This window comes from Polistes dominula, unplaced genomic scaffold, assembly GCF_049000335.1.
Source record: "Polistes dominula isolate Pdom_NZ unplaced genomic scaffold, Pdom_raw_medaka contig_23, whole genome shotgun sequence".
In the NCBI taxonomy this organism is placed as follows: Eukaryota; Metazoa; Arthropoda; class Insecta; order Hymenoptera; family Vespidae; genus Polistes; species Polistes dominula.
In genome coordinates, this window is record NW_028300963.1 from 4,165,147 (window position 1) to 4,192,793 (window position 27,647).

At 26.5% G+C, this 27,647-nt stretch overlaps 1 protein-coding gene across 2 annotated transcripts in view; it reads left to right on the forward strand.

The window, feature by feature from the left end:
* Nucleotides 1-11,609: 11,609 nt before the first annotated feature.
* Nucleotides 11,610-27,647, forward strand: part of LOC107065749 (uncharacterized) — a 104,052-nt gene continuing 88,014 nt past the window's right edge. Inside the window, exons 1-2 of one of the 2 annotated variants that reach the window (XM_089172559.1) lie at nucleotides 11,610-12,712; nucleotides 24,472-25,445. In XM_089172559.1, coding sequence (XP_089028685.1) covers nucleotides 25,250-25,445 — 196 coding nt within the window. In that variant the 5' untranslated portion in view covers nucleotides 11,610-12,712; nucleotides 24,472-25,249. The remainder of the gene's footprint in view (nucleotides 12,713-24,471; nucleotides 25,446-27,647) is intronic. The other variant, XM_089172560.1, reaches the window with a different exon arrangement.

A 27,647-nucleotide genomic window follows, 5' to 3' on the forward strand; every position in this document is an offset into this window, starting at 1 on the left:
ACATTTCGAGGAAACGAAAAAACTTGTTCTTAGTTACGGCTATTTCTTACAAATGAAAAAGAACATTTGTTATAAACTAAATCCTTTTAACATTTAGGGTACTGTGAATGCAAATATGCGTTTAGTAAAAATTAACAGAGTGGTCTATCGACGCACATAAGTGTTTGTTAATATTCATGTAAAATAATCTCATGTTTATATTAATTAATTAAATTATATTCACAGAAAGAAGAACTTTAATTATTAAATATAATTTATTATTAGAATCTAGTTAATAACAAATTATTCCGTTCGTACAAAATATTTTAGTTAAAAGTATTCACCCCACTCAAAGGGTTAATATGGATTTAATTTTTATTAACCCTTTTCCTGCCAATAGTCTTTTTTTTGGGGAGGGGGGAGCATTTTCAAAAATTCTTTTTTTTTTTTTTTAATAAACGCAACTTTAGAATGAAATATAATTCGTTAAAACCATAAGATCGTATTTCATAAATATTCACACTACTTTATTTTAAATCAATAATATTAATGATATAAAATAATTTTTATATTTAAATAAAAACAAAAAAATAATTTTTGCAAAAATAGTTCTATGTAGATTAGTATGAATTATTATTATACAGTTAATTTAATTTTTTTTTTGTATTGTGTGTGTGTATCGGGTAAAGGGTTAAACTAAATGTAAATAATAAATTAAATAATTTAGTTAATTTTTTAATTTTTTTTTTTTGCATTTTTGTATTGTGTGTCGGATAAAGGGTTAAACTAAATGTGTTCACACAACGTTTTCTACAAAGAATATTTAACTGCTTGAGGGTTTAAAGAACAAGTCGCAAGGTTGGTTGACCTGTTCCCTTTCAGGGATCGATTCTGTGGATCCCATTAATCCCATTGGTCAACATTTGCGAATCAATCCGTAACTCGGGACGGGCAAACACTTCGTTCTATATATATATATAACACATATTCTTGAAGAACAAACACACGTACACACAGATACACACAAGTATATATGCACACGTTAAAACAGTAGCTAAAATTGACGGTTAAATTTGGTACAATAATTTATCCCTTCCATAAAATTAAGTCAAAAAAAGAAACAAACTTCAACTCCACCATTCAGTAATTTTATTATTGGATTGTTCGGAAAGTAATTTCGTTTTTTTTTTTCTTTCGTGAAAATGAAGACAATTTTTGCTTCAAAATTAAACCTAAACCTTTCAAGTGGTCATAAACAATTAAATTTGATTAATTTAATCCCTCACTGATCTCACGTATTTTTATTTGCCGGTTTGCGTCAATTAAGTCCAAAATTGTGTCAAGAAAAAACGAAATAACATTCCGAACAACCCAATATCTTTACTAAACCCTTCCACCGATGAATCCGAGAAAATCATAAAAAAGAAAAAAGAAAAGAAAATCTTCCGGTTGGGCTATATTATAAATATCACACAAAAAAAAAAAACAAAAAAACATTCGTGTGAAAAAGAAAATAAGAAAAAGAAATAAAGAAAATGATCGCGTGGCAAAAATGTGTTGTCAAAGAAAGTATCTACAACCGGTAAAATAGAGACAGGTCAGATTAAAATCAGTGAATTTTGAAACATCTCACTCACGGTGAGTTTAGTTTGTTTTTTTTTTCTTTTTTTTTCACTAGATTTAGTAAGATATTGGAGAAAACCCTTACAACACCCTAGATCTATGTATATATGTACTTTGATGTGGTTTGTCACCAAAAGTTTCGAATCAAAGAGGAAGAAAAATAAGAGTAGGTGGAGAAGGAGGAGGAGGAGGAGGAGGAGGAGGAGGAAGAGGTAGAGGTAGAGGAGAAAGGGGGGGGAAGAAAGTGCAAAAGGGAGAAATAAGAAAAGGAAAAGGAAAGGAAAGGTTGATGTTAGTAAAAGAGTAGCAACCAGGAGAATGCTGTTTCTTATCACAGTAGCATCGACAACTGTGAAAGATCTCTTTTCCAAGGTGGACTGAAGTAGAGAAAAAACGAATGAGAGTGAGTGAGAAAGAGAGAGAGAGAACGAGAGAAAGAGAGAAGGAGAAGGAGAGAGAATTTGGTCTTTTCTTTTTCTTTCTTTCTTTAAGGGTTCCTTCTTCTTACTGGCTCCTTTTATTTCTTCCTTTCTTCTTCTTCTTCTTCTTCTTCTTCTTCTTTTCTTTATTTCTTTCTTTCTTTCTTTCTTTCTTTCTTTCTTTCTTAGTGCTGTCCTCGAGGAGGCAGGTCTGCTCGTTTGACCCCCCACTCCTTTAAGACAGGAGGACCTATCTCTCCTCCAAATAGGTCTTGTAGTACTTAGGGTTCATCAAGATAACGTTTGCCTGGCTTTGTGTCTCATCCAAGAGAGAAAGAGGAGTATAGAAACGCGAGGAGGGTGGTTGGGGTGGTTGAGGAGGAGTAGGGGGTTCGGGGGAGGGTTGATGTGTTTGTATATGTGCGTCTACTACTACTACTACTACTACTACTACTACTACTACTACTACTACTACTACTACAATATATGCTGCTACTTCGAAGACCAACCAACTGAGAATGACAGAGAAAGAGAAAACATATTGTTGGTGCCCTACGCGAGAGAACCTAGTGGAACTTTACGTTTTGCCCTTTTCGGCTTGCCAGAGAGCTTTTAAACAACATCGTTTCTTTTACTTTTTAAGTTCATTCTTTTGTATCCTTTTTTTTATCTTTTTTTTCTTTTTTTTTTTTTTTATATTCTTGTGACACACACACACACTCGAGAGGGATAAGTGAACTAGATGTAAACATATTGTGAAAAGTTAACGGATCGTGAGCAAACGTCGAATTGGTTGGATGGAACAAATGGTGGTACTCTGAAAATGCGACATTTCTTTTTTTTTTTTTTTTTATTATCTTCTTTCTTTCTTCTCTTTGAGAAAAGATACTTTATTATTCCTTTTAAAGATACTTTATTTTTTTTTTTTTTTTTTTAATTTTTAACAATCTTCATCATAAAAATTAAGTAATTTTTGTTAAAGTGATATTACATTGACACACAAATAATTTAGAAAAATGTTGCAATACGATAAGTGTATATATTATATTATAAATAAATAATAGAAAACTCTTTATGGAATGTAGATAGTTTGAAAATTATTTGTTTTTTTTTTCATATAATATTTACTTATCTTTTTTATAAGTTAGAAAAATAATTGTTCAAATGAATATATTTCTTTACTTGAATAAAACACAAATATATTTTATTTTACAAACGAAAAATTGAACAATTCTACGAGATACGATTAATTCTCTGTCACTGGCTAAATTTTATTCCGAAAAAGACAAAAAACAAAAGAAGAAGAAGAGTTTTGTGTGTGTGTGAGAGAGAGAGAGAAAGAGATCGTTTTTCTTTCCTTAAAAACTTATTTTCAACGAAATCTTTCTCTTTCTCTCTCTCTCTCTCTCTCTCTCTCTCTCTCTCTTTCTCTCTCTGTCGTAGAATAAAATTGTTAGGAGGTTGAGGAGGGGAATGATTCTCTCCTCCTTCGTAGAAATTTATCAGGCCGTTGGAATTAATCCGGCATTAATTCTAATCGTCCGGCGATTTATTAGCAGACGGTAAATCTACTCTCTTAAGGGAAGTTTCTTGGTAGAAAAGGGCGCCAGGGCCAAAGTTTTACTTCGCTCGCGGCATTCACTCGTCGTGAAGGAACGAACGTAGAAAAGAAGATAAAAACACCAAAGGAAAAGAAAAGTAAAGGAATGGAAGGAAGAATAAAAAAAAGAAAAGAGAGAAAGAGAAAAAAAAACGAGATAAAAAAGATAAAAATATCTACTTCGATTATCTGAACCTTTTTTTTATAATCAGGTATCAATAACTCAATCGAAAAAATTTTGCTTAAGAATATTTTTTTTTTCATTTCATTTAATTATTATATGTATGTATAGATTAATTGTTTTTTAATTTCGTAAATTAAATTGTAGAATTTTTTTTTTTTTTTTTATATTTGTATTAAGAATTAGGAAATAGTTTTTAATATTTAATTTATGGTTTTAATTGATTATTTATTAATTTAATTTATTATATATATATATATATATATATATTAAATTTATTTCTATATATATTAAATATATAATATATATTAAATTTGTTTCTATTATAAATTATATATTTTAATATAATATTATGTAATATTAAATTATATATTAAATATTATTATATTTATTGTATTATAAATTATATTTATATAATACTATTAAAATTTAATTTTTATATTTATTTTTAATTTTTGAAATTATATAATTTATATAATATTATTATTATATTTATTTTATTAAAGATATAATAATATTTATATAATTTATATATATATATATATATATATATATATATATATATATTTATAATTATTATATAATTTATTATATTAATAAATAATAAATTAAAACTATAAATATTGTCTGTATTACTAAATAATATAATTATTATTAAATAATAATAGATTTATAATTTATTAATTATAATATTTAGAAATTCTCGTTACTTTAACTATAATAAATTTTCATAATAATCGCCAAATATGATTTATCTTTATTGTATAATTTTTATTAACTTTTATATATAAAATTCTTGTCCTATGTGAATCGTACAATTATTTAAAAAAAAAAATATTTAACAATTTTTGAAACTATTTCTTATACTATATATTAATATAGAAATTTAATTCTCCAGTAGCATCCCATTGATATTGCAAAAGTGTATCTATTAGTAATAAAAAAGAAAAAATAATCCCAGAAAATCCAGTCCTAAGTAAACACGATTTAGGTTGTTGAATTCTTCTGTCAAATAATAACTATTAAATCTGTGGAATGATTTATAGCTAGATTAAGAATTTAGATAAATTGTATCTACCTTTTTATAACATCAAGTAACAGTTAATATTATTGTGTTAGATTACCTTAAACTGTTATCTTAGGCTTTTGTAGAAGGGACAGTAGCACTTTAGGAAACTCATCGATTTACCTTCCATGATCGGACAAATGAATATAAAAGAAAAAAATACAAATAAAAGATGTACCTTGTTTACGTTTGGAATTGTTCGTTCTTAGGGAAAATATTAAACGATTGAAAAAATGTAACAATGAATAAGCTTTTACGGTTTAAAAAAAAATATTGGTTATAGAAAAAAGAAGATGGTAGCTTGTTTTTTTTTTTTTTTTTGGTTTCTCGATAATAATAATAATAAGGAAAGGAAAAAAAGAAATAGAAGAAAGGAGGTAGGAAAGAAAGAAAAAAAAAATAGAAAGAAGTAGGAGGAAAAAATACAGACAAGATGTAGTAGTAACTTTTCTCCGCCCTTTTCGGTAGTATCCTTCCTATTTCTGTTAATTTACGACGTTTACTTTTTTACTCGGATAACGCCCTACCTTTTTTCGGACTTTTACTTATAAACCTAAAACAAGTTAAAATCGTAAAACTCGGGCGAAAATGTGAAAGAGACAGAGACAGAGAGAGACAGAGAGAGAGAGAGAGAGAGAGAAAAAGAAATAGAAAAATATATATGAAAATATATATATATATATTTAATTTAACACGTTGCAGCATACTTTTAATTTGACGTTCGTGCTAAGAAACGCAAAGATCGGACGGCTACAGCCGTCATTTTGGACAACGTATTAATAACAATATATAAAATTATATAATTATATAAATAAATAAAAATTATAAATTATAATTTTAATTAATATATTTTAAAATTAAATACTGTATTATAAATAAAAACTATATATATATATATATAGTTATATATATCATCATCAAACTTTCATGTGTACTGATTTTTGTCTCTGAATATCTTTTGAACGCTTAATTTAATCGCCAAAACATAAGACACCATTTTTATAGAGCAGTTAATTTCCTACAAAAAATTTGTATTGTGCACTTTTTAATAGTCATTTATTGTCGAATTATAAAATTCATTAACAAAAATGAAATTTATCTAAAAATCATCAAATTTAAATCTTCAATATCATTCAAATGGTGAGGTTTACGGAAAAAATATAAGATACCTTTTTTGTAGAGCATTAAATTTCCTACAAAATTCGTCTAGAACATTTTTCTGTACAATCAATAAATAATGAGGTATGAATTTTAATCTATTAGACTGAAAAAAAAAATAAAAAACTGCGATGCGGAAGATCTTCCTATTAAAATTAAGAGCTCATATTGAGTGAGAATTGTTTTTATATATATATGAAGAAAATAATAAATATATAATAAATAAAATATTATATTTAATAAATTATAATAAATTATAAAATTATAATTTTTAAATATATTTTAAAATTAAAAGTATTATATTATAAATAAAATATTATATTAAAAAAATTATAATAAATTACAATTATATAATTTAAAAAAACAACATATAAAAAAACAAAAAAAAAGCAATTATTTAAAATTCAAAAATATATCAATCTAATATTAATACAAATATAATTAATATAAACAAATAAAAAAAAAAATACTTTAAAACATATCATCATTTGATATATAATGCTAATATTATAAACTTATTGTTGGGAAGAAAAAGAATGGAAGAAAAAATGTGCCATCGAAGGAAAAGTTATTATCGTTGGAGAATTTGACTTTTGGGAGATTGGAAGGAAAAAAGTAAAAAAAAAAAAAAATAAGTCAAGAAAAGAGTAGAAAAGAAAAGAAAAGAAAAAAAAAGAAAAAGAAAGAAAAGAAAAGAAAAGAAAAGCAGGAAAGGCGTTATCGGTAAAGAGACCCCCGAGAAAAGAAGCAAGATTCTCTCTCTCTCTCTCTCTCTCTCTCCTTCTTTTTCTTTCTTTATCCATTTCTTTATCGTTTTCTCTGTTCAACCCCTAAGCTTGGACCAACAGGAGCGGAGCAAAGGCAGTTGCACACCCCTTTCCCTTCACCCTCGCGATCTCTATTTTCGCAGAAGCTCGGGGGCTGCCGTTTCGGTGTTCACACGGACGCACACAAGGCCACCACTTACTTTTTCAAACGTCCTACCTTTATCCGAGGTTTCCTTATCGGTCGAACGCGTTCTCTACGCCCAGGACCGTGCCCGTCCCGTAACCGGTCAACGAAGAAGAAGAAGAAGAAGAAGAAGAAGAAATTGCCGAGTTTTCTCGCGTCCAAGCGGAAACATAAACCCCAAACTCGCGTATCCTCTTTTCATCTCATTCTTCTTCTTTCTTTTATTCTAGTTTCTTTTTTTTTTTTTTGAGACAAAAATATCTAAAAGTCACAATTTGCAATAACAATTTATTAATTTGTGTTATACATGCGAATATTTTTTTTATCTCTGTCCTTATTATATTTTATTTTATTTGTTTTTTCTTATCTTTGAAAATCAAAATTATCCATGGTTACAATAAGAAAGTATTTTTGTTGTTGTTGTTGTTGTTGTTATTCGTATTAATTTATTTTCATTTGAGTATATTCTTTTATATAATTACATCATTAGATTTGATCAATTCATTCTTTATTCATTTTCTATATGTTTCATTATTTTATTTTTAATCTTTTTATTTTTTATTTTTATTTTGACAAGTTAACAACACAATCATCGCGTTACAATGGAAACACGAAGTTTACATAAAGGATGTTTATTATTTTTATATTCTTACTCGGAATAGATAAATTTTGTTCACATACATTATTAATCTAGATAATGAAATTTATTTATAGATTTTAATTTCCATTTATAAATATATATATATAAATATATATATATATATATATACATATATAATATCAATGTGAAAAATTTTTTTTATTAGTGTTGAAAATCTTTTTATATTATATATCATTAATGATAGACATGACATTGAAAGATGATTTATCATAGTTGATACGTAGACAATAGCGATTTTCCAAATGAAGATGTAAAGCGTGTATAATTATCGTGATATCAGGTTTTAGTATATAACTGTGCATATATATATAGATATATATATATAACTATTGCATATTCTCTTTCTAACTTTGTGTGTGTATTTCTCTATGAACGTGCTCGAACTCTCGACTCTCGAGGCAGAAAATAATAAATCGATACCGACGTCGACGCGTCGCGATATCCGCCGAACTTCGGAAGCACCGCGTAGCCACGTAAATTATGGTTATTCTCTTGACTCGAGCTCTTCCTCTTCTTCGTCGTTACGCCAATGGAATAACCGATCTCGAAGCAAACAAATATCTGCTTGGACATCCCAACCAGTCAATCGATACCTAACAAAATATCTCCTTTTTTTCCCCCCCCTTTTACGTTTCCTCCCCAACTCACCCTCTTACTTTGTAGATAAGAAAAAAAAGAACAAATATTTTGTAGAAAATATTACACGCGTTTAAATAATTTCATATACGGATGGTATTAAAAATATTGTCTAGTAAAAGAAGGAAAAATATTATAGTAAACAAAACACAAATTTTTTCTTTATTTGTAATAATTCAAATAACATTTTAAGACTTTCTTAAATAATGAAATATTATCGAACAAGAATATATGTATATATATAGTAGGATAATAATCGGATATAAATGAAAATCATTGGATCTGTTACTAAAGTAAATATACATTCAATGGGGGAGGAAGAAAAATCGTGCAATTCGCCGGACGATAAATTCCAGCTCGTTTTCGCAGCTCGTTTTCGGTACGGTCAATCAACATCGTGTTCGAATTCGATCGATCGCGTTATTATTATACCTCTCTTCTACATTCATATACATATAGTATACATATATATCTATTACACATAGATAGATAAATCCAATACATTTGAATACATGTAAAATATGTCAATGGATTTCATGTATTAAACAACACCCTGGCTAGAAAATATAAACCGTTTAAAAATCGTTGAACACGGTTAGCATTTATTCCGTATGGCTCTTCTCTTTCGTATAGGTGGAAACGAAAGAAGTAAAATAACAAAAGACTAGAAAAAAAAGGAAGAAAGAAAAATAGAAAGAAAGAAAGAAAGAAAGAAAGAAAGAGAGAGAGAGAGAGAGAGAGAGTTGTAAAACTGAATCGATAGGTGGAGTTTTTCAGGAAGTGCCGCTAGAGGCGCTGGAGGTGGGGAGAGCGATAGGCGGAGTCAAACTGATTTAGAGCCGCCATTTTGTGACAATGGACGAGAGGGGGTATATGCCTATCTGATTGGCTGATCTACGGACTTCTCTCGTCCTGGACAAGCTTCTACAGATTGTTCGGTTGTACTCCGCCGGTACTCCAACCAGGCCAGCCAGCCAGCCAGCACAAACCAGCTAGCCAGCCAGCCAGCCAGCCGGCGACTCGGCAACGCAGCCAACCCCCTCCTACCCTCGTTCACCCTCTCTGACGCTTCCCCCTCCCAACCCCAATTCATTCTCTCTCTTCCTCTCTCTCTCTCACTCTCTATTTCTATACACGTGTCTATCTTTCTCTCGCTTCTCGTGCAACGCCGTTTCCCCTCCATCGCTTTTCCCCCACTCATCCCATTTTATACCTCCTACTCTAACTCTTTCTCTCTCTGTATTTCTGCATATTCGCGAACGCTTCTTCTTGTTCTTGTTCTTCTTCTTCCTTCATCTTCTTTCTCTACTTCCTCTTTCGCGTGCGTGTTAAAGCCACGCGAGTTCTCCGTCATTTATTATTTATTTCTTTCTTTTCTTTTATTATTTTTGTTTTTCATTTATTTATTAGATCATACAAAAATTGTCTATTAAAATCCCTTTCTCCAAGTATAATATATATATATATATATATATATATATATATATATATATATATATTTGTTTATTTAATTATTCAAATTAATAATATGTATATTGACTTATTATTAAATGTAAATAAATTAAGAAAAATTTGGGTTTAGATAATACGAAGAAAAAAAAGGATATAGAACTATATTTCAAATGTATCGCGCGCTTTAGATAAAACCGATAGATAATATTACACATATACCTCTTTATATCTATTTATTTGATGAATTATTTTATCGATCATTATCTTTCTCTCTCTCTCTCTCTCTCTCTCTTGTTTTTTTTTTTGTTTTAAATCCTCTCTCTCTCTCTCTTTCTTTCTTATTCACATTGTTATTGGAGATGGTGAAATCGGTCGAGTTTTTTATCGGAGGGTGGGAACGATATATCTCGATCAAGGGAGCAGTATCTCATCTAGATAGGAAGGAGCCCGTGGCGATGGTAGCCACATCGAGATCGGCTTACTCGCGCTTGAAAACGAATAACAGACGAAGACAGATCCAAAGAGAGAGAAAGAGAGAATCCTGTGATGCGTACACCAGTTTTTCTCTTTCTCTCTCTCTCTCACTCTCTTTCTGTTTCTATCTTTCTATCTCTCTCTTTTGTATCTTCGACGTGATCTTTCGCGCGTGGCACGCGCCACGCTTTCCCCGATTTGATCTAAATTCGGGCACCGATCCTACCAAGCCACTACTACTATCACTAAACTAGTTCTACTATATATATATGATACGTGTGTGTGTGTGAAAGGAAGAAAGAAAGAAATAGGGTTTCTCTTTTCTGTATTCGTAAGCTTTAGGTATTTATTTACCATACGCGCATGCGCAACTTACATTAGGTTTTTCTCCTCTCTCTCTCTCTCTCGTTTCGTTTTGTTTCCCCTCTCCCCCACCCCTCCACTCTTTTCCAATTCCTTTCCTTTCCTTTCCTTTCCTTTCCTTTCCTTTCCTTTCCTCTTTTCTTCTCGTTTCCGTCTTGTCTTTTCTCCTTTCATCAAAGAGATCTCACTCGACACCTTCCTCTCTCATGATTAATCTTCTTATCGAGATGGAATTTGTGTTTTTCTTAGGTATGCACTATCTCTTTGGATAAGATGATCGTCCGACATCTTGATATCCTCTTGAAAATGTGATAACACTTAATTAGAATTTGCAAAGATTTTAGATAATATTTTTATTTTATTATTCATGTTTTTAGATAAGTATCTTTCATCAAATTAATTTCAATCCTTTTAACGATCGAATTCTTGTTTCTATCTATGAATACAAGAATGTCATTTGTAACATTGTTATTGAAAGTTGTAACGTAATCGATACATTTTCTTATGTCATAAATTCAATAAAACATTACAGAGAGTGTATATAATTTAAAATTATTATTTGTTTTAATCCCAGTTAACAAAAAACAAAAAAAAATTAGAAAATTTAATAACATACAACCGAAAAAAGAAAGGAAACATATCCCGGTGCATTCGTAGCATCTTGAAAAGTCTACCAAAGTATGCGATTAATCTGCATAAACGAGCATTCCCCGATGTTGGAAAAGTAAAGTAGGAAAACACACACACACATACGGTTGAATCTAATATGCAAATAAAAGGTAAAACTATGAGAGAGTTAGAGTGTACTCTCTCTCTGTTACTTTAATAAATACATACCTCGTTAACGTATGCGTGTACGTTGAAGTTAAATAGTATAAGTATATATACCTAGCAGCTAGAGCGACGGAGAAATAGAGGTGGTGGGGGTGTTGAGATTGTCAGTGGTGGGAGAGAAAGAAAAGAAAGAGAGTGGGAGTGAGAGAAGTGTAGAGAAGTGAGCGGAGATGAGTCAACGCCCGCGGTAGGTTGGACCGTTCGTTGGATTCGTAGGCGGGCCGTTGGGAACCGAGTATTTACGAAGTTGATCGAAGTTGATCGAAGCCTAGTGAACGTGGGGGCCACGAAGGCCCGTGTTTTCGTGCGCCTTAGTTCCGCGCCGGGTGCCACATAAGACGCATCGAGGGTCAGTGTTTAACGCGCGCGCGCGCGTTTCTCTTTTAACAATAACACTATTATATATTTCTCACTAACTTATAAACGAGTACGTGTATTACTTCTAACCCCCCTTCCACTAAACAACAATATAACGTGATTAAAAGTTTTAATAATTAATGAATAATAATAATATTCAAAGTGTTAACGACGACAACGAACGTAATACGGTTGACTACTAGTTATACAAATTCGACTATCGTATTTTCTATTAATAACAATTGTTATACGTGGAAGAAGAAACCGCTAAAGAGAAAGAGAGAGAGAGAGTGAGAGAGTAAGAAAGAAAGAAGGAACGAAAGAACGTGAAAACACAAAAGAAGACCAAAAAAAACAACGAAAACGAGATTCAGTGCAAAAGGATCTTCGTTGAACAATCGAAGCCGATTGAATGAAAAGAAAAAGGACAGATAGTTTAGTTAACGTAATAACTAAGAAAAAAATAAAGAAAGAGATAGAGTGAGTGAGTGTGAGAGAGAGAGAGAGAGAGAGAGAAAGAAGAGAGTGGGCGAGGGGGGTGACTAGTTTATAAAATTGAAGGAAGGACAGAAAGGAGAGAAAGAAAAGAATTCTATTACGAAACGTACATTGGGAAGAACGCCGCGTCACGATGTGTTGCTGTGTGTGTGTACGGTGTAAAGTGTTGGTGGTAAAATAGTGATAACTGAGATTTTTTTTATATATATATACATATATATAAAGATCTTTAAAAAGCTTCCTCGAAACTATATTATTGACAAAAAGAAAAAGAAAGGGAAACAAAGAAAACTACTACGCGCAAGTTTTACACAAGTTGGTACGAATTGGCAGCTTTTTAAAGAAGCTTGCCGGTTCGTTTCCGGCATTCTGCAGTTTTGTCTCTTTTTGACTGCAATCTTTGATATCGGGCTTGTTGTTGTTTCTATCATCTGCCCCGGGATCCACGCTTTCTGATAAGGTAGGTGAAATGAATTTTTTTTCATTGGTATATATATATATGTATATATATCTTTTGAAAACGTTAGGAGATTTCCGCGCGGGATATTTGTCAGCAATAATATTGAGGGGAATTATCAAATTTTTATATCGTAATCTATACTAATAGATAAAAAATATTATATATCGTATTATTTATCTTTAGCCCCCTTCTCTCTCTCTCTCTCTCTGTCTCTCTCCTTTGTCTTACTTTCATCACGAAAACAATTGCCGAAAAATGATTTATCTTTAAAATCAATCGCTTGTTGGTTCCAATTCTTATCGTGTTCTTCTTTTTTTTTTTTGTTCTTCTTTTTCATAAACTAGTTTGATATCATCGGTTATTGTCGATCAGTGCTTAGTGGTGGTTGTTGCCTTGTTGGATATATCTCTAAAAAAGATTGATTTTTGGTGTAGAGATCTAATATCTCTCTGTTTTTTTTGTGTCCACGGAAGAGAGATCGATTCTTTTATATTATTATATATATTATTACGCGGGAGGAGTACGTACGTATTATTTACAATTTTGTTGATTTTAATATGAAATTTTTGATTAGAATAATATCGATTGTGTTTAGATTATTACGAATATAATCGTCAATTATAATCGTATTTATTTTGAGTAGGTAATTTCATTCAAATGTGTTCGTTTAACGATAGTAATAGAAAATATTTTCATTCAACCATTGAGAATGAAATCAGTTAACACAAGTGATGATGATGATGATGATTGTGGTGATGATCATTCAGTGCCAGGGACTCGTATCTTTATCATTCAAGATTTTTTCTTTGTTCTAATTAATTAATTCAATAATTAATTATTCTTATTAATTATTAATTATTTTTTTATTTTTTTATTTTAGTTATTCAGTGCATTTGTAAATTAATTGTTGGTGATATAGATCATTTTTATGATCTATATCTTAATAATGATGATGATGATGATGATCATCATCATCATCGTGTTACCAGGATACATACTTTTGAAGTTTATTTGATCTTGTAGGATATATTAGCACGCGACGGATGCAAAGTAACTAAATATAGACTCGTCAAAGACGTAATCTAGGTTGCTTGAAAATTCTTTAGAAATGAGAAGAGAACACGAAAGAGAAAGAGAGAGAGAGAAAGAGAGAGGGAGTGAGTGAACGTAGGTTTCCGACGGGGTCGTTTGAATCGTTTGAAAAGCTCTACGCGAATTAAATTAATTTATGCGAGTTGGCTATGAGCCTTCTTTTCAAATCTACCAACGTTACCGACGTTTCTCTTTATGATCATTTCAACAAAAATTCGTTAATGTTTTTAACATTTTGATTATACACATAGAAAAAGGGTTTTTAATTATTGAATAAAATGAGAAACGATTTTTCTTACATCGATATAGAAAATAAATAAATAAATAAATTATTGTTAACGAAATAATTTGATGTGACGATAAATGATTTATTATCGAAAGATAGAAAAAAGTAAATAGCACTATTTCTGTGAACTGCGTTTTACATATATATATATATATAATATTAATACTATAATATAGATATAAAATCTATAAATAATAATTTATATTATATATTTTAATATTATATATATATTATTATTTATAGATTAAATATTATAAAATAAATATATATATATATATATATATATATATATATATATATAATATACATATTTAATGGAAACTGGTAAACTAATATATTAATATTAAGTTATAAACATTACAAAAATAAATTTATCGTTAAGTTTAGGACAGTAGCAGAGTGTAACAATTCAATGACAAATTTGTTCCAATTTTCAATTTAAATCTATTTTTCTATTTTTTTTTTCTATTTTCAATGCAACCCTCCTCTAGTATTTTCCTTCTTTTTTTTTTTTGGTGTTCGAATAATAGAAAGAAAAATTGTTGAAATTTCTTTTTGTGAATGGGTGTTGATTGATTTAAAAAGAGTAGCAATAGGTTGGTGGTGTTGTTGTTGTTGGTTGTGTTGTTGCTGATTGGTTTTTGTTGAAAGGAAGGATGTGAATCGAGGTAAAGAAAAGAGAGAGTTAGTCCTTCGGGGAAAAAAAAGAAAGAAAGAAAGAAAGAAAGAAAGGAAAAAAAAAACGCAATCGTTAAGGCGTAAAAGCGAAGAACGGGGATTTACTTTGACGGGAGAAACGAAAGTCGAGTACGCTCGAGTGGCCAACTCCTCCAAGCTCCGTCGGGTAAAAGAGGAATTTGAGGTTGCAGAACAGGTAGCTCTTCTCTATAAGTAAATCTAAAGTAAAATTCTATCTAGTTAGACAGTCTTCAAATTTTATCTTTCTCCTTTTACTTTTGTTCAAGAAAGAATAATCATCTTTTCATTTATGTAATTGTCGTAAAGAATAAATTCTTATGAAATTTTGGTTTGTATGGGAAGAGGAAGTAAGAATGGAATGAAGGAAGGAAGGAAAGAAGTAAGGGTGAATTGAAGGGGAATTGTAGTAGTAGGAAGTGAAAGGAAGGAAGTAAATAAACAAAGTAAATAAAAGATGAAAGAAAATTCTATTTATCTGTATATTATTACGTACGTGAGTCTATGTGTTTACATTTTCAAAGTAGTTCAACAAATATACAAAGAACGAGATTTCTTCAAAGGAGACAAAAGAAAAGTATTGTTGTTAAGGAATAAGAAAATTCGATTGTATGTTGTTATGTGTGAAAATATTCCCCCACCCTTTTTCCTTACTTTGCCTTCTTTCTTTCTTTTTTTTTTTTGTTAATATTTTTATTTTGTTTATCTTTCTTCTTTGATGTATATTTTATCCTTTCGTTCACCCTTCTTTTCGGAATTCGAAAAAAATGTGAAAATACGTAAGTAGAATAAGTTATTGGGTTCCGTTTTTATGGTAGGTTTATTTTTTATATTTTCACGATCGAAAAAGATATTCGTGACTAAAAAAACAAAACAACAAAGAAAGAGGTGTACGCGAATATTATTATTATTATTATTATTATTATGATTATTATTCCATATATTTCTTCTTCAATGTATAGTAATTGGCAATTTGCAAGTATAATAAACCCCAGTAAGAGGAGGTTTCTGTTTTCGTTTATTAGCCGCGAATTACCCTCGTTTATTAGCAAGACGATGTTGCATTTTAAAATATCTTTCTCTTTCTCTCTTTTTTTTTTTTTTTTTTTTTGTTAGTCGTTGTTGTTGTTGTTCATTTACGTAGATTTCGAGTTAACGCAAATTATGAATTTGAAGTATTCAAAGTTGCTTTATTAAAGTAATATTCAGTAAACGTACAATTTGCAAGTATGTCATTGATATCTTGTACACACTTGACTAGATTTACGTTTATTTTCTTTCTTTTTTTTTTTTTTTTTTGAAAAAGGATTAGAAATATGATCGATGGATTATTTGATGTTAGAAACGTTTGTTTGTTTGTTTTAATGATTTAAAACTAGATCATATGAGAGTCTTATATATTAGCAATGTAAACGTACTATAAATCATAATTTTCAAGTTCGTGAACTTAAAGTGGAAAGACAAAAATGTTTATTACAATTTGCATGTTTGATAAATGATTTGATCATTTTTAATATTTTATTTACTTTATAGAAGTGTAAATATAATATATTTAACGAATATTTTCGTTATATTATTTATAATAATAAAAATTTACAAAACGTCACATAAATACCAGGAATAATAGCATATGTTACAAGTAAAATATGAATTGGAATTGTGAAAATTGAATTATTTTTATCAAATATATAAAATTAAATAAATTTTAATTAATTTTATATTAATATAATATGATAAATTAATATAAAATTCTTATAATAATATTGTTTGTAACATTGAAAATAATATTACGTTTTTTCATCCTATATTATTACATCGATGCAACAACAACTTTCTACATGTAGATAAAAAAAAAAATTATCGTAATGATTACAAGTTTAGGCTTTTACCTGGAATTATCCTTATCAGATAAGGATATTTGATAATAACCATAATAATAAATCAAAGAACCTGTATATTTTAATTTTATTTGTTTTAACGTTAAAATTATTCAACGAATAAATTTGTGCTCTCATTTATTACAATTGTTTTTTTTTTAATTTTCTTTTTTATTACAAATAAATAACAAATTAACTCAATTTCTTATTATTAACATTTTTTAAATAATATTTTTAATATATTTTAATATATTATAAATATTACATTTATTTATACTAATTATTATAGAATAATAATTTTTTATTTCAAATATAATATACAAGTAAATTTGTGTTCTCATTTATTACAATTGTTTTTTTTATTACAAATAACAAATAACAAATTAACTCAATTATTTATTATAAATATTATTTATATAATATATTATAAATATTATATTTATTTGTATTAATTATCATTGAATAATTGAATAATAATTTTTCATTTAATTTCAAAATAAATATATACGTCATATAAAATATAATAAAATAGTATATATAAAATACGTAATAAATTACAATTTGTTAAATAATATTAATATGACACAGCGATATGTGGTTTTTGTATCCTATTAAAATGCAATTTGTGATCTTCAAATAATCGTAATGGCTAACTTTCGTGTGTTGTGTGTTATGTTGTGTCGTCAACATGAACGGTATATTCCTCAAGAAGATATCGGCTTTCGTTGTTATAAGGTAAAGCAAGAAGAAGGAGAGTAAAAGAGATCGAAACGATAGAGGGATTCGATAGGGGGTCCGATATATGGGACCCCATTGCTCGACCGACGGCTAAGATTGTACGCGAGTTTCGAACACACATCTTTTTTATTACGAGATCCTCAACTTTTTTTTTATTTATTTATTTATTTCCATTCCCATCGTTTTTCGATATATTTTTTTTCTTAAAGGACACACATTCCCATAGAAAAATAAAAAAATAATGATAATGGTAGTTATGGTTGTATTGACATAAAAAAATAATTAAAGTAAACTGTAAATATTGTTCTTGAATTTCAATACATTTTATGAGTGTATTTTTAGGTTCGTAAGTATTTTTTTGTTTTATGGGAAACTTGGGTGAATTGTTTTGGGGGCTTGGAAATATCGTAATGGTGTGATTGTATTAATTTTGGTATTATTTGAAAAGATTAGTATATAGTTAGGGGAATATGTTGTTGTTTATTGTAAGGTGTTAATGATGTTATTTGACACATTGTATAATTGAAAAGTGAATTGAATCGAATGAATTTGGTTTCTTTTGTTGGAATTGACAGGAATACTTTTCTTGAATGCATCAATTTTTTTTTATTCTTCGAATGAATTGACTTTAGAATTTTCTATGGTTTATACAACAGATGTTTAATACTTGTTCTATGTCACAGCATGCTGACAAATTTCTTTGGCCATTTTAATAAAATAGTTTTTGCTAACATAGTCACATAAATCTTTTCTAATTCCCAAGAGTTGAGTGACATTGAAAATTTTCCATATAATTAAGATGTTTATCCTTTTGTTGATTTTGTGAAATGTTGATGTATATATTAGAATGATTCGCTAAGAATAAGATTTGAGAGATTGAAATGATAATTCGACAAATTTTCTATGGTTTATAATAATAAACCATATATAATAGTGAACTATTGTATGTAATAATATGAAATTAAATTCAAATGATTGAGGATGATTGGAAATTCACGAATGCGTATAAATTTTTACGGGGTATAATATATTATTATAAAAAATAAAATAATATTTTTTATAATGTTATTATATTATTTATTACATTATATTATATTATATTATATTGATTTATATTAAAATATATTTATATTATTTTTTCATTATTTTATTTTTTAATATATTAATATATTTATAATATTATATTTCTTATATTAATATAATATTTTTATAATATTATAGTTAAAAATATTATTTTATTTTTTATAATGTATTATAAAAATATTTAATTTAATTATAATAATTTTATAATATATAGTATAACTTTAATTAAAATAATTGGATTATTAGAAATTTACGAATGTGTATAAATTTTTAAAATAATTATAAAAATATAATTGTATGTTTATTTTAATCCATAACTTTAACTAAAATAATTGAACAATTAGAAATTCACGAATGCTTATAAATTATTTGTTCGCGTTATAATAAATTATTAAAAATATAATTTGATTTTTTTTTTTTTTTAATCATAACGCAAGGCACGTGGTTTGCACCTGCCGAAAACGTTGACCGTTTTTTTCTCTTCTTTTTTTTCTTTTTTTTTCATATTTCGTAGCTTTCAAGGAAGACGAGATTAACGAATTTTGATAAGATTAGAAGAAGTCGATACGTGATCGAATTGATGGTTACGATGGAACTTTCTGAAGATTATTTATTGTTAGGTAGATTCTTCGATTTTGGGACGAAACGTGTATATATATGTGTGTGTGTGTGTGTATTTTCAGATTGATAAGACCAAATAAATACACAAACATATACATATAAACACATATATATTGAGACACACACAAACAAACATATATACCTGTACTCGTATATCTGTTAAATCTAATTTTATTTTATCCATTTTCAAATAAATTCAAACTAAAGTAATCACATTGGTGTTAATGGAAATACCCTAAATTTTATTTAAATTAATCATTAACGTAAAATAATTAATTATTAATGAGAATGTTAGTTTGATTGATTAAATTTATTTAATCGCCCACATCTTGGCGTGTTGCATAAATTCAGTTGAATTCTTTTACATTTTTGATTTTTGTTTTGTTTTGTTTTGTTTTTTATGATTAAAGAATTATTCTCTCTCGTTTCATCTATATTTATATCTATTCATCTGTTTATCTATTTAGCTTTCTAATTTGCGAATTAATAATATCGTAATCTGGTAATCTTTCGTATTCGGTCAAAGTCTTTCAGTGATAGTTCAATGTTTGTTATCTTTTAGATAATTTTTTTCTTATCTTCTTTTTCTTCTTCATTTTTTGGGATTTTTTTTTCTTCTTCTTCAGGTTGGTGTACGACGTATAAAAATCTGTATTTTATATCAATCAGTTTACATTTATTTTTATTATTAAATACATATATATATCATTGCTACTTTTATTTATATTCAGTTTCATTCGATTTGATTCGATTTGATTCGAGATTTGATTTGATATTTGATTTTTATTTAGAGCCAATTATAGTTCAGTGTGTAAATTGAAATGAGATTGATCGTAAATATTTAAATGATTATCTTTTTCTTTTATAATCGTTATCAAAGAAGAAGAAGAAGTTGTGTCCGAAGTGCGAACAAAAAATTCAAGTGAGAGAGAGAGAGAGAGAGAGAGAGAGAGAAAGAGAGAGAGAGAGAGAGAAGCGCATAGATATGTGTATTAAAAATAATAAAAATATATATATTGTTCGAGAAGTTTATCCGATTCCGATTGGCGGAATAATCGTAAAGATTATCACATTTGATAAATATAAAACACCACCACCGATCGGGGATCCGTCGAAATTGTTAAGTGGGGAAACATGATTGATCGATGCTACCAATGAATTATCGGGATCTAAATTTGTTCTCAAATCTATTTTTTCAATCGCATTTAAAAAAAAAAAAAAAAAAAAAAAAAATGATGCAACAAATAAAACATATTTTTCTTTTTATTTTTTTTTTTTTAAATAATAATCTTTGCAAAAATATTCGAAAGTAGAAAGAATAAAATTATGTAAATTAATATCATTGATAAATTGATCAATTGATCGATTAAAATTGTATCTTTCGTTTTGATAAAAATGTTTGTTTAATAATTTGATTTATTTGTAAAAAAAAAAATAAATAAATAAAAAATAAAATAGAAAAGAAGAAATACACAAAATTCTTTCTTTTTTCTTTTTTTTTTTTTTTTTCTTAAACAATCAAACAATCATATCGTATCGTATACAAGTGATAGAATTTATTTCCTACATTTAATATTATATATATATATATATATATATATATATATATATATATATATATATATATATATATGTATGTATATGTATATGTATATATAGATTTATATTTTATCTTTCGTTTATTGAATGTAAATATACTCGTAGTATATTTGATAGATGATCGTAACACGATATAACTGGATCGTCGTGTTTAATTGACCGTCGGATTAAATAATTTTATATGTAAATAAGATGAATAATAATAATAATAATAAAAAAAAAGCTATTAGCTAGATAAGAAGAAATACTACGAGTAGTATTACTAGAGGTATTATATATGTATATTATTATAATACATTTGAAATAATCGCAAATTGGTGATACGCGTTTGAAATCTCTGACGAATGAAATGAACTAAAATAAAATAAAATAAAATAAAATAAAATAAAATAAAATAAAATAAAATAAAATAAAAAGGAGAATAAAAAAAAAAACTAGGTTCGTTCAAAAATCAATCGTCGGATATATAAAACATGGTTCTGTACATTCCGGCAACGGTAATCTTATCCAAGGAGAAGTGTCCCTTGGCTCATTATCTTATCAGCTATATCGTTTTCGAGTATTTTATTTGCTCTCTTTTACTCTTTTTTTTTTATTTTATTTTTTTTTTTTTTTTTTTTTTTTTTATTGGTGAGAGGACAATTTTCGTGGACTCCAGTTTTGCTAACGATAAGGAAAAAAAAAAAAAAAGAAAGAAAGAAAGAAAGTAAAATAATTAAAAATAAAGAAAGAAAAAGTATGATATGTACCAAGAGGGTGGAAGGGTGGGGGAATTAATTTCATTGATTTTATCTATGATGGAGTATTTCACTTTCTTTACTTTTTTTCTTTATTTTTGTGGAATAAAATATTTATAATATATATCATATATTTTTATATTATATTATATAATTAATTAATTAAAGTTATATAGTAATAATTAATTTATTATATAATTATAATAGTGTTATATTATTTATTATCGAGTTATAATCGTATTATATTATTATTTGACGTTATTATTTTTATTTAAATATTTTTTTATGTAGTTTTTTTTATATATATTTTTTTATAGTACTATCTACCACTAGTAGTTTTATAAAATATAAATTTGTATTATTGTTAAATTTAATTTTTATAATTATTATATATTAATATAGATGTATGTGTATATAAGAAATTTTTTATTTTAATTGTATTTTAATATATTTCAGCTATGCTTGAAATATATTTTTATTTTTGTTTTATAATTTTTTTTATTTTTAAATATTTATAATTTTGAAATTAACACTAATAAATTGCAATTATATTAATATATATATTATAAGATTAGTATAGTCTTAAAGAAAATCGTTGTTAAGAATTGGTTCGATATTTTTAAAGGGGACGGGGGTGGTGAGCGTTTCGAAATAGCACAATCTTTTCTTTTCTTCTTCTTCTCTGTCTTTTTTCTTTCTCTCTCTTACTTTTTCCCTGGTTTGATTACGTCATCGATGACCTTGATCGGCCACGAGCTTATTGATAAATCGTTTTGTGCCACTTTATCGTCGAGTACCTCAGTGTGTTCTTATTAAAGCACTGATCAGGTGGTAATTAACGAAAGATCTTCCATTTTTTTTTTCCTTTATCAAAATCTCTAACTCTCGTCGTTGTTCCTATAATATTATTTTCAAGATTTTCCTATCTTACTTTTGGTGGTAAGTTTCTTATTACAATATTCTAATCTTTATAGAAAATATATATTCAACAATTTGAATTATCAATTTGTAATAGAATAAATTTGGTTGCGTAATTTTTTTTATTTTTATCGAAACGTGTTTCAATTGTATTAATGATTAAATGATTTAAAAAAAAGATCTTTTTAATAAAATAATAATAATAATAATAATAAAAAAAGAATAAATAATATATACTAAATTTATTTAATTATATATATATATATATAAATTATATAATTATAATATTAAAATTATATGTTAGTATAATATTATTTTATAATTATATTTTATTTATATATAATAAATAATATTATATATTATATATTTATATATAATAAATAAATTTTTATTATTATTATTAAATATATTATAATATATTTAATTTATAATATATATATATATAATACTATATTTTTAATATTATTTTTATTATATTTTAAATAACTATAATAATATAAAATATTATATTTTATATATTAATATTTTATATATATATTACAATGCAAAATATTATAATATATATTATATATAATTATAATACATATATAATATAGTATTTTAATTATATTTATTCATTTAAAATATATTATATATATAATAAAAATAATATATAAATAATATATAAATAATAATAATAATAATAATGTAAGTATTGCGTTTAGATTTAAACTGTGCGTAATTATGGTGGCTGATTGACGTTTCTTACTGACAATGTAATCGTATAGTTTTATCTATGGTTTGCCATAAGACTACTATGACTATAACTATGACGACAACGACGACGCGTTGGAGGTCCATAAAGACTATGACAAATTATTTCTACTAGGCTATAAAGGGGGATTATAAATCTTATTTGTTCGCGTATCTCTTTAAACGACTATCGATATTCTCACGTATCGAGTTACATGTAATTTACGATACACGTTTCTTTTCTCTTTCTAACCGTCGTAGAATAGGAAGAAGAAGAAGAAAGATGCAAATAGAAAAAAAGCTATGTGTACATGATACTACTTCAAATTAACTATACCTATACTATAATAATTTAAACTCGTTGTAGAAGAAATTGAAAAAAAAATGTGGAAACAAGTTTGTGAAAGTTTATTGCAAGAAATAATAAAATTGTTCTTTTTTATTTTTATTTATTTTTATTTTAAATACTCGTATGTTATTTGTTCGTACATACAATTGGAACAAATGTGAACGTTTAAACAAAGATAACAAAAAATATTTTTCAAATGATGATCAATGATGTTTAATTGATTGAAAATTATTCAATAGAATTCATCCCCCTTTTTCTGAAGTGTCAATTTTTCGATGTGTCAAAAAAAAAAAAAAAAACATATGCATGTAAAAATATCTGTATATTTAAAGTTTAGATTTGTATTAAACAAAACAAGAAAAAAAAGAAGAATTGTTAGCAAAGATTTTCATAATATTCAAATAATTTATATTATTAGTTATATACCAATAGAAAAATATTTTCTATTAAATACTCAAATTTCAATACACTCAAATATTTTATATTAAATACCCAAATTTCAATACTCAAATATTTTATATTACATACTCAAATTACAATACTCGAATTCCAATACTCAAATATTTTATATTAAATATTCAAATTTTTTATATTAAATACTTAAATTCCAATATTCAAATATTTTATATTAAATATTCAATTATTTTATATTAAATACTCAAATTCCAATACTCAAATATTCTATATTAAATACTTCAATACAATATTTCTAACTTTGTTTATCACATTTATATTTTTTATTATTCACCAACTTTTTTTTTCGTATTTTACTGTATTTATTTCTTTGTATTTTTTCATATATATATATATATTTTTTTTTTATTTACCAATGGGTTTTTATCCCGTCAACAAAATAAAAAAAAGTAAGACAAAGACGTTGAAAAATTATTCAAACAATTGGACATTAAATTCTTCGAAAAAATTACATTAAAAATTTAATGAGACAAACCATAAAATAGAATCAAACATCATGATTTACACAAACACCAAATCCCTCATACACAACTTAATGAAATTTTTGTTTGTTTCAGCGTGCGCCGAGGCAGAGAAGCATCGAATAGAAAAAGAAAAAAAAAAAAAAGAAGAAGAAGAAAAACCTCCTCCACATAACACCAACCAAATACACCCCTTTTTCTATTAAGATTGATCAAATCAAATGAATTTCTATCTACAGGGGATGAAATAAAGGATTAATATAAATCCCTCGAAGTATAATATAATATAGAACAAAATTGAGATAAAAAGAAGAGGAAGAGAGAAAAAAGACGATGATGACGTGTTGTCATTGGGACTTATCCTAATTCCAAATTTTCTACTATCTTCTATTTTAATTATTACCAACACATATTTATTTATTATTTTATTACTTTTATTTTTTTTACACATATACATCCTAAATAAATCTCTCCTTCTCTCTCTCACTCACTCTCTCACACTCTCTCTCTCTTTTCTCTTATTTTGCAAATATTTCTTCCTGTTTTTAATTTTTGATTTGATATTTTTTGTTTTTGTTTTATCATTGAACATTCGTACAAAACGTAAAGAACAAGTGTGTTGATTATTTAAAAAAAAAGAAATTGAGGGTTTCTTAAAAATTCAAAGAAAGAAAGTGGAGGAGGGTAGTGTGGTGGTGTTGGTGATGGTGGAATTTGAATAAAAACGAAAAGTTTTGAGAAGATTGAAAAATAAATATTGTAGAAGAAGAAGAAGAAGAAGAAGAAGAAGAAAAAGAAGTAGTAGTATAATAAGAGTTATTAGAATATAAAGAAAAAAAAAAAAAAAAAAAAAAAAAACTAAAAGACAAGTTTCATGATGGATATGAGCAGCGAGTCTAGTGCAGCAAGATGGTACGAACCACCCCGAACGTCCCTGGAGCCGCCCTCGGCGGCAGCCGCTGGGGTGGCCGGAGTCGTTGGCAATCCCACCGACTACAGGGGTTACTACCCCCATGCCGGACCTACCCCCCACCACCCTGCCGCCGCGGCGGCGGCGCACTACGCCCACAGTGAGTACGACCATCTTCTTTTATTTTCTTTTTTGTTTCATTCGACTTTTCTTTATTTTATTTTTTATTTTTTATTTTGTTAAGGGTTGTTGTTGCGTTAAAGTTTTAATTTATAATAACCTAAATTTATATTATATTAATTATATAAATTTATATTATATATATATAATATATAATAACCTAAATTTTAGGTTATTGTTTTTGATTATTTATAAATTGGTGGGATTTAGTTTTTTGCAATAATGGACTTTTATAGTTTCTAATGTTAATTATTATTATTATTTATAATAATAATAATGTTTGTAAATATTTTTAGGGTTTTTTCTTTTTTATTTTTTATGTATATTTTCATTTATTCATTTATTTGTGTATTTTTATTATGGGAATTGGTTAATTAATTTTTAAGTATATTTTTAATATATAAAATATCAATACCATATAATAAAATACCATAAAATGTTTAATTTGCATCTATTTAATTTTTTTATTTTATTCTATTGAATTAATAGATGTTATAAATATAGAAAATAATTTGAAGATAATTTTATTATTTTACTTTGGTAAATAGAATCAAAATTATTATCAAAATTTGTACAAAATTTTGGTAATAATTTCATATTCCAATATGAACTTTATTTTTATTTAGGGTTGCTTTAAAAACAGAAATTTAAAATTATTTTTATTAATATTTATAAATATCATGAATTTTTTCTTTTTTATTATATATATATATATATATATATATATATATATATATATATATATGTTTATTTATTTAATTGTATATTTTTATCATAGGAGTTTTAGTATTTCTTTAATAAATATCACTGATTTAGTTTTTGTATATATTTTTATTAATTTATTTTTATCATAGAAACTGTTAATTAATTTAAATATTTTTTTAAATATACAAATATCATTTTGTGATTTTTTTTTTTGTTTTTAATTTTATTTTGTTGAATTAGTTTAGATATAAAATATAGAAAATAATTTCGAGATATTTGATCATCGTACATTGGTAAATTCAATCAAAATCATTGTTTTAATTTGTATACAATTTTCATTAGAATTATATTCAATATATATATATATATATATATATAGATTTTATTTTGATTTTAAAAGATACATTAAACGAGTGTCAAACATGTAATAATTCAGAAATCTATTGAACAATTATTGTAATATATTTGTTGAAGAACTACGTTCTTGAATAACTCCTGATGTATTATTCATATAATGTCATAATTATACATTGTGTATCCAAGTGGATATTGCTGATAGTTCACTGGGAATTGACAACGTTATTTTCATAGTGATTTCTTTTCTCGTATGTTTAAGATAGCTCGCGTGTGTAACAAGAGTTTATATCTTTATTATAGTTAAGTTTTCATCTTACTGGTTAATAAGAAAAGAAGAAAAAAAAAAAAAAGAAAAAAGAAATAAGAAATCTTTTGATTAGGTGTCTAAGTAATAAGTTAATACATACAACAACCTATTTGTTATGTTGTTGAGAAAATTGTTATAGCTATTAAAAAACCTTTTTTTTTTTATTTTCACACGAATACTAATAATAAAATAATAATAACAATCATAATAGTAATAGAGAGTATTTTTTTCATTCATATTAAAATTTATTCACATATCTAACAATTAGTATTGTATTTATTATTGAACAAATATACTTTTTATATATTTGTTCTATTTAATATATAGTTTTTTTTTTTGGTTCATATATATTGAAATATTTTGTGATATTTTTATATTTAAAAAAAAAACAAAAAAAACAAATATTAAAAATATATTTTTATAATTTTCTTTTTTTGTTCATATATATTGAAATATACTTTGTGATATTTTTATACTTAAAAAAAAAACAAATGTTTTTTTTTTTTTAAACATTTTTAAATATAATAAAACATTTTTTGTTTTATTATTGAAAAAAATAAAATAAAACCAAATAAAAGTAAATTGTTTCATTACTAATTACGGGCGTAACGAACTATCTAACAGTGTACAAAAAAAAAAAAATATGATAAAATAAAAAGCATCGTGTTAAAAAAAAAAAAAGAAAAAAAAAATGATGAAGGAATAGAATGTGAGTTGATACGCGAACGAGAACCTAGCTTTTTTTACTGGGGCTTGTGTATACTCTAGTAGTTGGTTGGTGGTTGGGTAAGTGGGTGGTTGGTTGTTTCAACC